Source organism: Solanum verrucosum, unplaced genomic scaffold (assembly GCF_900185275.1).
Source record: "Solanum verrucosum unplaced genomic scaffold, falcon-dt-bn FXZP01001052.1, whole genome shotgun sequence".
Lineage (NCBI taxonomy): Eukaryota > Viridiplantae > Streptophyta > Magnoliopsida > Solanales > Solanaceae > Solanum > Solanum verrucosum.
The window spans coordinates 109-11994 of NW_026019673.1; the positions used below are offsets into that span (position 1 = coordinate 109).

At 35.1% G+C, this 11886-nt stretch overlaps 1 protein-coding gene across 1 annotated transcript; it reads right to left on the reverse strand.

Moving 5' to 3' along the window:
• Positions 1–3007: 3007 nt before the first annotated feature.
• LOC125833336 (uncharacterized) lies at positions 3008–5086 on the reverse strand. The gene has a single exon (XM_049512500.1). It carries the CDS (start codon positions 5084–5086, stop codon positions 3008–3010), a length of 2079 nt encoding a protein of 692 aa, XP_049368457.1.
• Between the last annotated feature and the right edge of the window lie 6800 nt (positions 5087–11886).

The window sequence follows — 11886 nt, forward strand, 5'->3', positions numbered from 1 at the left end:
ATTTGCCATTTCGCAAGCCTGCTCGTGGGCATGGGCTTTTGAAAAATATATTTAAACGGATCCATATGAGAAATGAGATAAGTAGTATAAGATGAAAAGATAGTGCTTCAACTTCTGTGCTACCCAGGTTAGGGCACAACACGTTCTTTCGAGAAGGGTGTACTTCGATTCATAAACGGTAAATTTCTTGCTGATATAATAAATGGCCTGCTCTTTCTTCCCAGTGCCATCATGCTGACCCAATACACATCCAAAAGAATTATCCAGTACTGACATATATAATATCAATGGTCTGCCCGGCTCGAGAGGAACCAACACAGGGGGATTCGATAAGTAATTCTTAATCCTTTCAAAAGCCTCTCGACATTCTTCGGTCCATTCGACTGTGGCATTCTTTTTAACAACTTAAAAATCGGCTCGCAAGTTGTTGTGAGTTGAGCAATGAATCTACTGATGTAGTTTAACCTTCCTAGAAGGCTCATAACCTCAGTTTTATTCTTTGGAGGTGTAGTTCCTGAATGACTTTTATTTTTGAAGGATCTAACTTGATACCTCGTCGACTGACTATAAACCCCAAAAGTTTTCCTGACGGTACTCCAAATACACATTTTGCAGGATTAAGCTTGAGATTATACCTGCGAAGCCTTTCGAAGAATCTTCTTAAATCTTGCACATGATTTGACTGTTTTTTTGATTTAATGATCACATCATCCACATAAACTTCGATTTCTTTATGCATCATGTCATGAAACATGGTTGTGATTGCCCTCATATAAGTTGCTCCCGCATTTTTTAACCCAAATGACATGACTCGAAAACAATATGTACCCCATGGAGTGATAAAAAATATTTTTTCTGCATCTTCATCATCCATAATAATCTGATGGTAACCCGCATAGCAATCCACAAAAGATGCAATCTCATGTTTAGCACAATTATCCAACAAAATATGAATGTTGGGCAAAGGAAAATCATCTTTTGGACTTGCTTTGTTCAAATCACGATAATCAACACACATTCGAACTTTGCCGTCTTTCTTAGGGACAGGTACGATGTTGGCTAACCAAGAAGGATATTGAGCGACTCGAATGACTTTGGCCTCAAGTTGCTTTGTGATTTCCTCTTTAATTATTACACTCATGTCAGTTTTAAGCTTTCTCAACTTTTGCTTTACTGGAGGGAACTTAGGATCAATCGGCAACTTGTGAACCACCATGTCAGTGCTTAATCCAGGCATGTCATCATAAGATAACGCAAAAACATCCTTGTAATCAAGCAAAGCTTGGATTATATCCTCCTTTTGATGTCGAGCATATACGCTTATCTTAGTCTCTTTAATATTTTCATGATCACTTAAATTTATCGTCTCAGTTTCACTCATATTTGGGTTTGATTTATTCTCAAAAGATTTGAAATCCCTGCTTACTTCTTCAAATACTTCGTCTTCATCATATTCGATTTCTTGACCTAGTATTTCAGGATTAGGTCGAAGATTAGATTGGATTTTAAGATCCGGTGAATAATTCTGCATGCATGTCATATTACTAGAATCGGCATATAAAGAACTGTATAGAAGAAAACAAAATAAATATATTAGACTGAAATAAAAACACAATTACATCCTATTGAAAAGGAAAATAGAGAGTTTGAAATAAAACGACGAGACAAAATCCGAATTACAACCCTTGATTAAATCGGATGACAAAAAGAAAAACAAGACAGACTACCAAGACTCATTCTTAATGGGGAGAGGAGTGGCCTCCCAATTGTTCAGCTGGACATCAGGACCAATGAATTGCACATCTCTGTCACTAGTGCCTTCTCCAAGTTCAATCATATCAGCCTCGACAAATAAATCTTGAAAATAGTTGATCGATTCTTCGTGAACCTCCAGCACTGGCTCTGGGCGTGGTTACTCAGAAGATTCTGTTGTGCGGGCTTTGAGGAAAGATTTGTATATGGGTGGTATAGGCTTGGTAAGTGACCATACATCTCTCTTCTGCTTTTTGGCCTTCATTTTGTCCTCGACTCTAAACTTGTATCCTAAGCCAAAAGTACCAAGACTCTTTCGTGGACTCACCGGATAAGCTCTCCCTTGCAAGAAGATCCCCAAGCATTTACCTGGTTCAAAACCATGCTTCAGCATTTCATTTACCATCATCACGGATGCCATGGGCAGTTGTGGTTTTGAAATGAGATTCCCCTCGAGGATATGCTCAACAACCACTACTTCAAAAGCTTGATAAACCAATGCCTCATTATCATTATTCACCTTGATAAAAGGGAGGGAAGAGTCTTTGTAGACTGACAGATCCCCCTCACTATGAACAATCACTTCTTGTCGGTCGTATTCAAACTTAATCATTTGATGCAACGTAGAGGGACTGCCCCAGCTCTATGCACCATGGTCTTCCCAATAATAGATTGTAGGATGCTTTGATATTCAGCACTTAAAAATTCACGGTGAAATCGACAGGCCCTATTTTTAGTATGAGCTCTATCTCCCCAATGGCATCTGTTTTGGACCCATCAAAAGCTCTAACACATACGTTGTTGGGTCGTACCCTTTCAACATTAACATTCAATTTTTGTAGAGTTGACAAGGGACAAATATTTGCCCCAAACCCTCCGTCAATTAGAACTCGAGTGACATATGAAAGCTCACACTTTACAGTGATATGGAGGCCTTGGTTATGTCCCGTACCTTCCGCTGGTAGTTCATCATCTGAAAAGGTGATGCGGTTTACCTCAAAGATTCTCCCAGCAATCTTCTCTAATTGACTCACTGTAACTTCATTAGGAACATATGCCTCATTCAGAATCTTCATTATAGCTTTACGTTGTTCATCTGAATGTATTAATAATGACAATAAAGAGATTTGGGCTGGAGTTTTCCTTAACTGTTCCACAATGGAATAGTCTGACAATTTCATCTTTCTTAAGAACTCCTCTGTCTCCCCTTCAGTGACTGGACTTTTAACTTGCATTTGGTCATTTTTATTTTTCCTTAATTCAGTCGGGGCATAGCATCTTCCCGAACTACTTCTTCATTGATTTCTTTCCCCTTGTATGTCACGACGGCATACTCATAATTCCAAGGGACAGCCTTGGGATTAGTCATTGGAAGTTGGGACACTGGCCTAATGATCACAGGTGGAATATAGGCTCCTTGCACGATCAAGATAGGTTTGTCTGGTCCTCTTGGAACAACCAATTTTGCCTCTCTCTGACTTGCCCAAACATCTTCAAGTGCTCCTTTTACAGTTAGGATGGGTGCACTTGATGGGGTCAACTTTTCAGACGTACTTTCCACCCCTGAAGGCATCATTTTTGTTAAGTCAACGACATTTGCTAAACTTTCCATGCCAGTTTCAACCCTTAGGATTGGCTTGTATGGGACTGCAACTTCTTCGTGGCCATTCATCATCTCTAACATGTTTGTTTCAGTATGTCTGGGCAGTGGATTTTGATTGATGTTCGGTTCATTTGGGCTTTCAACTATAATTCGACGAGTATCGATCAAATCTTGAATTGCCTTTTTCAAGTACCAACATCTCTCTATGTTGTGCCCTGGGGCATCAGAATAATATGCACAGTGTTGGGAATAATCAAGATTTCTCGGAAGAGGATTCAACATCTTTCTTTCAATAGGACTCAAAACATTCAATGTTCTTAATTTTTGAAACAAGCTAGCATATGATTCTCCAATAGGGATGAACTCATCCTTAGCTCCATTTCCCTTCTTGTATTCTTTTCTAGGACGAAAAGGAATTCTAGTTGTATTTTGGTGAATTTGTGGGGGTGATGGATGATTTTGAGGAAGTGGTACACGCCATTGCGGATAAGAAGGGGGAACAATTGGTTGTGCGGTAAATATGGGATATTGAGGATATGGGACATGATATTGTGGAATTTGGGGAGGAAAGTAGTGTTGTGTATGATTATCTTGGGCATAGGTTCGAGGTGCTGATACAAGGGTGGCTACATCTTTCCTTCTTTTCTTCCCTCCAATATTTCCAGAACCATTTTGAAGCGCTTGTGTTGTGGCTTTTAAAGCAGCTTGGCTTACGATCTTCCCAGACTTGATGCCATTTTCCACCATTTCCCCAACCTTGATAACTTCTGCGAATGTCTTCCCGACAGCAGAAAGCAAGTAATGAAAGTAATCAGGTTCTTGGGCTTGGAGAAAAACGTCAATCATCTCTGACTCCTTCATTGGTGGTTTAACCCTAACATCTTGCTCCCTCCATCTAACGGCATATTCACGAAAATTTTCTATGGTCTTTTTCCTTATGTTAGCAAGTGAGGAGCGGTCTGGCACAATATCAATATTATATTGGAATTGTTGCACAAAACATCGAGCCAAATCATCCCACGTATGCCAGTTGGCTATATCCTGATCTATGAACCATTCAGACGCAATTCTTATCAGGCTTTCCCCAAAATAATCCATGAGCAACTCTTGTTTGCCCTCTGCACCTCTCAATTGATTGCAATATCTCTTCAAATGAGCTATGGGGTCTCTATGACCATCATATTTCTCAAACTTCGAGGTTTTAAAACCAGTAGGCAAATGGACGCGGGGAAACATGCACAAATCATTGAATGAGATGCCTTTGTGGCTCCCTAGTCCTTGCATATCTCTTATACTCTGTTCCAAACTCTTCATTTTCTTAGCCATTTCTTCATGCTCCTCATTCTTAACTGTCTTCTCAATTTTTAAGGGGGAACTATATTGATGAGTCTGGGGATAACAACTTGGAATTTTAAGGGCCTCTTCAGGGGTGTAGCCATGGTCATGAGGAACTTGGAATGAAGGATCATTGTTGGATTTGGGCACCACTGTTGGATTTGAAGTGCTATTAGTCGGCGCAGTTGACATAAAAAGTGGGTTACTCATCATAGGTGTATTCAAGGGACGCACGGTAGAAGTTTTAGCGACGTTTGATGTGTTAGTGTAGGAGCCGAATCCAGGTGGATAAATTGGATCATTGGTCGATACTTGGATAGGGAATGGCATATTCGCATTCAGGTATTCCCGAATCGAAGATGGAGGAGCTTGCCCATTCATCCAAGCTTCATACATTTCGGCCATTTGTTGTCGCAACATTTTTACCTCATCCACAGACACCGATTCTTGTGCAACTATTTGGATGTCGTCATTTCCCGACTATGTTCCCTCCTTGCGCGTCATCTTCCCTTTCCCTTTTGATCTGGTGTAGTATTGATGAGATGTCAGCTCTAATCACAAACCAACCACCTTAAAACTCTTTCTCTCTTTTTTTTCTCTTCTCTTACAAAAAAAACAAACATGTTAGGGTTTAGTGTTTTGCAAACGATAATCACACGTTGTATGTTATGCACCTAAATTATTTATGTTTTTAAAATGAGTTTCAGAAGGCTTTTATGTTTCATCCCGGCTTTAGACGACTTGATTATGTCTCTTAGTCTTATATTTTACTTATTTGAATAATTTTGAAACACATTTTGATCGAACCCGTTGAGGGTTGCCTACGTATCATGTTGAACATGAATCAGATCATTACGTAGTTCGTGAAAGATAATAATATATATATATATATATATTTATTTTTATTTTTATTTTTTTTAGAATAATAAATGTACATGAGTTGACCAAAAGTAAATCATTTTCATTCATTTTCAAATATTCTTAACATAATGATTTGAATAAAACATGAGAATAGAAGTAGCTAAGACTAAGATAGATTCAAAATGATTAACGAAAATGTAAATAAATAAAAGCAACAACTAATAACTAAGAAAAGAAAACAGACTCGGAACGAAACTAAATCCTCAGATCTCAATCATCCCCAAGGCTCTTATAAATCCTAGCCAAGGCCTTTGGTAGATGTGGAGCAAGAACATGTGCCTGGCGGCCCAACCTCTCATCATTCTGGTGGAGATAACCAGCATAAACATCATTGAGTGCATCCCTGAGTTGAAGTACTCGATCTCTGGCTTCATTCATATTGTCATAACAATTTTGTAGCTAATGTCGAGTAGTATTGACTTCATGCGTCAAATTCTCCCTCTGTTCTTGGAGCTCTTCAATTTGAAGGTGGAGTGCATCTCGTTCGGCTATCCTTTGACCTCTCTCAACCTCACATTCTGCCTGATATACACTAAAACACCTTGTTATTTCCCTTTCCCGTTCCATAGAAGCCTTAACTTGATTCTGGAGTTTAGACTGTGTGCAGATAAGCTGGACCTTTTCTTTTTTATAATCTTCCTCTTGTTGCTCCATAGCGCCTGTGACAATGCCCAAGTCTTCTTGTAAGGTCAGAATGGTAGAACGATGTTTTCTAACTCTCACTTCAAATATAGCATCACGTTGGGCCAACTCCTCTTTAGCATTCTTCAAGTCATTACTCAGGACATCCAGAGTAGATCTATAGCTTCTTTCAACTTCGAGGCGAGCTTGCTTAATCCTAACCTCAATTTCTGCTTGTCGATCTACAGGTCCTTTCACCGATCCTTCTGGCAATACCTTAGGAGGGGGTTGATCATGAACCCATTTTAAGTATGTTTGGTCGACCTCACCCTTGGTGCGATCCTCCACCCTATCGTGGGGACTTGAGAGCATGCATCCCCCCCAAATCTTGAATATCTCTGATTTTTATTAAGGAATCTCGGGATGAAACTCATACATGAATTCCCGCATATCTTCATTAGGTGGTAAAAACTGGCGTCGACCAAGTTGTCGCATAACTCTAAGTGGCATGTAAGGTTGGACACCTCGAAGGCCCATTAGGATGATGAACGATCGAAAGGTAGACATGTATAACACCTCGACTGATGGAAACCAATGATAATTCCACACAATCTTGTCAGCAATCAGATTATTGAGATATTTCTTCCAAGCCTCAATACCCTTCGAAAAACTATGATCTTTGATTCTTTCCTCGTGGCTCCCAATATAATCATTCCATTCTACTTTGAAGTCCACTACATAAGGGTGATGACGAATGTGCTCAATCATCCATAGTTGTAGTAACATATTGCATCCCTCAAAGTAATCTCCTCCATTCTTGCAAATTGTCAAAGCGCGGTAGATGTCTGCTAGAATCATGGGTACGAGGGTGATATTAGGCTTTTTCTCAAAAGTTGTAATGACTGCAGCCAAATTTATATTGATCTTTCCTCCCCTTTTCGGAAACACCATGATCCCCAAAAAAGCTACTGTGAAGGCATCATAACTGTGTGCTTCCCAGGTCAAACGACACCCGTTATTACGAAGTTTCTTTTCATATAACTCGAACCCATCCTTTCGCCCATTTCTTTTGTACAAAAATTCTAACGGAACCCATCCGTTATCAAGACAACCACCTATTTCATTCTCATTTATGTGCAATAACTCCAAAAACCTCCTACCACTGATATGTTTTGGTATTATAGGTTCTCCTTCGTGAAGATTTTTACCCTTTCCTATGAATGCGCCTATCTCCTCTAGTGTGGGAGTGAGTTCAAAGTCAGAAAAGTGGAATACATTTTTTATTGGATTCCAAAAATGAACTAGTGCTTCTATCAAGTCCCGTCGTGGCTCAACATATAAAAGGCTTCTCAGAAATCTCAAGCGTTTGAATACCACTCATTTCCCATGATTCGTCATATTTTCATACCATGCCTTCAAAAGTGTCGGAGTCTTATCTAATATCATGACGCGAGGTGATTGGTCCTCCCTTGGCCTCTTATCTCCCTTTCCATATGGATTCATATTTTCCTATATTATGATAATGACAAATTATGACTTAATAAAACACATTTTTATTTTTTATAAAATTAAAAATAAAGTAAAAATTATTGTATATAATAGTAAAAACATGATTGGACACTAAGGAAAACAAACCATCACATTTTTTATTTTTTATTTTTTTTAAAAAAAATCTCCTATTAAATAATCCGAGTAGAGTTGAAAGGAGAAAACAAAATTAGTATAAATTTTTTTTTTCTAAATAATTATTATTATAAGAAGAGTGAAAAAAATAAAAAAATAAAAAAACACATAAGAAAAATAAGCACTCAAATCTTTTTGTTGTAGTCTAAACCCCTCTTATTAGATAATCCTGCTAGACTTTTAAAAAAAATAGTATAGTTGGTTTTATTTTATTTTTTCTTAATTTATCTTTACCCTTTTTAAGAAAAATAAAAAAAAATAAAAAAATGATAGTAATAATAACTAAAAAAAAATCTTATATTTATAAAAGAAGTACAAATTTTGACAAAGTAAAAATGTTTAATAAAAGAAGGACACTAAGACCTTTGCATTTTTGGAATTTTCCTTATCTTTTTTTTTTTAATTAATTCATCCAAATTCGGTCGACATTTTGTATAGTCTTCCTAATAGTGCAACAAGTAGAACAAAAATGTACATGATGGTCTTAAGTGGGGGTACCTGTCCTAGAAGGACTCGACCCTTGTGTCGAGCCTCATTAGTTTAAAAATATGCATGATGCAGATAAATCGGATCCTATTAGGAATAATCATCGCTGAGACTTATTTTACTAAGTTAACAACCTAATGGAATGAGTGTCTAGACTGGTCGGAAAACGAGTGGACTACTCGAGTCGAGAAGGGATAGCTTATCGGTAGCAGGGCTTTCCGGCCTCACTATTAGTTCTTCCCATCTTAAGACATGTGTTACTATAGAATCCTTCGCAGGAGCGTTGCCGTATCTCTGGTATCTCATGGCTCAGGAGCGTAATCGCATTTTTGAATAAAGTATCTCAGAAGACTCAGATGGGTGCGCGAGGAGATACAGATATATAACAATTCACATAATATCAAAGCAATAAACAAGTAGCAAATAACACATGATACTAACATCACAATATCCAAAAAGAATAATAATAAAAATAAAGATCAAAGTCATACGCAAGTCAATATTTTGAAGATCGAATTCTGGTTATCCCCAGCAGAGTCGCCATCTGTCACACCCCTATTTTCGCGACAAGCGCTGGAAGGCTTTTTCCAATTTAAGTGACGTTATTGATTAAAGATTATTTTTTATTTTTTTCAGAGTCGCCACTTGGAATTGAGTTGTGGTGTTCCAAGTCACCTTTTTGTTTAATCCCTTATCAAAAGAAAATGACTCTTTATATTAGTCTGCAAACCAGAAATTCGGATAAGGAATTCTGTTGACCGAGGGGAAGGTATTAGGCACCCCTCGAGTCCCGTGGTTCTAGCACGGTCGCTTGTATTGACTTATACTTATCTTGATATGTTTTTGGATAATTTGTGTCTATACGCCATGATTTACTTATTTTTTAATTGTTGAATGTTATTAGTGTTAAATCGGATGCATAACTGCATTCTCGATCTTGACATTTGGAGACATAACTGTCTTCTTTGCATCACACCTAATAATCTGTTTTTTTTTATAAGTCTCTACTTTAGATTAATAAAATTTAATTATATTATTGGACAAGGTGCATCACTGCATCCTTGATTTTTTTTATGTCTCCAAAAAGATGCGCAACCGCATTCTTAATCGAAACAAATATTTTTAATATTTCTAAAACTCATCTAGTCATTAAAAAAAACAAATATTTTTTCCTTTATACATAAAACTAAATAAGGTAAAATGAATCTAAATGCCTAAGATACAATATAAAATTTTGGATTATTTTGTATTTTTTTTTATTATTTATTTACTCTTAAATTTAATATTAAAATTAGACATACACATATTATATATTTTATTTTAATCTTAAAGTTAATGAAAAAAATTAGGCATACACATTCTAATCAAACAAAACAACAACGAATTATAAAAAATAAAACTCATTTTTTTTATAAAATAAAACAACAATAATTTATTTATTTATTTTTTAGCCTAATTATACCTACTTTATCATTATTATCTAAATGAAAACAAGAACAATGTTACGACCATTCTTTTTGAGAGATCACAACTAACAAATAAAATAAATAAATAAATAAATAAATAAAATCATCGATTAAAGCTACCTTATTCATGAAATAGAGAAATAATAACTAACAAATTAATCATTCCAATCAAATTCATGAATGAAATAAAATATAAAAATAACTTGTCATAAAATTACATCAAATTCCATAAATAAATAAATAGAAAGGTAAGGTAAAGTTGAATACCGCAAAATCTTAACCGAAGCTCAATTAGAATACCCACAAATTTTTATAGGTGTGTGTGGTGGTATATGTATGGTGTTTATATGAAAATAATAATGAGAAAGGAAGAGAAATATGAATGGGTTGGTGAATTTTTAAAAGGATCATGAAATAAAATGGAAACTTTTTCTTTTTATTTTCTCGAGTGTAGTACTTTTTTTCTTCTTTTTTCTTCGTTTTTCTGTCTCTGTACGTCTTTTTTCTTTCTTTCTTCTTTCTGTTTTTCTTCTTTGCTTTTTACTTTAATTTTTTGTTGTGCTATGCTTTTGTTTTCTTTTTTTCCTTTTGTTTCATTATTTTTTTACGTTGTTCTTTTTTATATTTTTATAATTTTTTTGTTTGACATTTTGTACATTTATTTTCTTTTTCTTTTTAATCTATTTTAATTTAATTTGTCTTCGTAGCTTCTCCTTATCCTAACAAGTTTATTATTATTATTTTTTGTTAGAATCCTAAATATCACGACAACACACATATTATAGCATAAAACATGACTTAATACTTTTCTAAATAATATCAAACAAAGAATTCATTCAACTTAGTAAGACACAAACATAAAAACTTTGATAATTAATTAAGGAAAAAGAGCGAGGAATGGACTCTTAAGCATGTAAGAAATACTCACATGTCATATAGCATGTTCGAATATATTTCAGTACACAACATTAATAATATTAACAGATTAAACACATACGAAATCTGAACAACTTCAATATATTGAAATTAATTCTTGCACAATAATGACATAAAATTAAGCAAAAATAAAATACAAATAAATGTTACCTCTTGTGAAAATTAGTTAACGAGAAGAAAGGACAAATAATCAGGAGCCACGAACTTGAAACCGCGAAAATAGATTTCCAGATCTTCAATCACAATGTGAGAAAGTACAATATGTATTGCTTTTTTTTTAAAAAAAATCTGTATCTCTGTGTGTGTCTTTTATGTGTGTCCTTTTTTTGTAGTATGTGGGTGTATGTATATAGGTGTTAGGATAGGTGTAGGTGTGGGGTAGTGAGTTGTATTGTGTGGGGTGTGGAATGTGGAGGAAAACGTGAGGGAGTGGGAGTGTGGGGAAGTTGAGAGAAAGTGGGAGTATAACTTGATGATGGTTTTATTTTATTTTCTTATTTATTTTTTAATTTTTGGAAGATAAGTCAGAAGCTTTTTTTAAAACAAAAAATAAAAATTTGTTCTCCTTTTCCCTTTTTGGTTTTGTACGTGTAGTATGTTTTGGATAGGAGTAGGAGTGGGGTAGGTTTGTTAGATTATTTAGGTTATTTTTTATTTTAATTTTAGTTTTACTCTACTTTTAAAAGAATAATAACTAACTACAAATTATAATAACATATAAACTAATTATTAAAATCTAAGAAAAAGTCAACTAGCTATATATATATATACAAAACAATTAAATAATACTAGCTTATTTATAAAAACTTAATTTCAAATATAGATTTTTTGTAATCTTCCATTTCTTTTTAAACAATTTACAATAAAACTTACCTTAAAAAATGATTCTATTTTGTTGTTTTCAAATCTTTTAAAATAAACTTAATAAAAAATAAGAGAAAAGTAAAAAATGTTTAATTTATATTTATAAAAATATTTCAGCTCTACAAATGGTGTAAAATTTTAAGTTCGGTCAAAAATTACGTGTCTACAACAACCCCGAAACTAGCAAACACCTTAAAGAAATAGTTTGAGTCCGAAAAG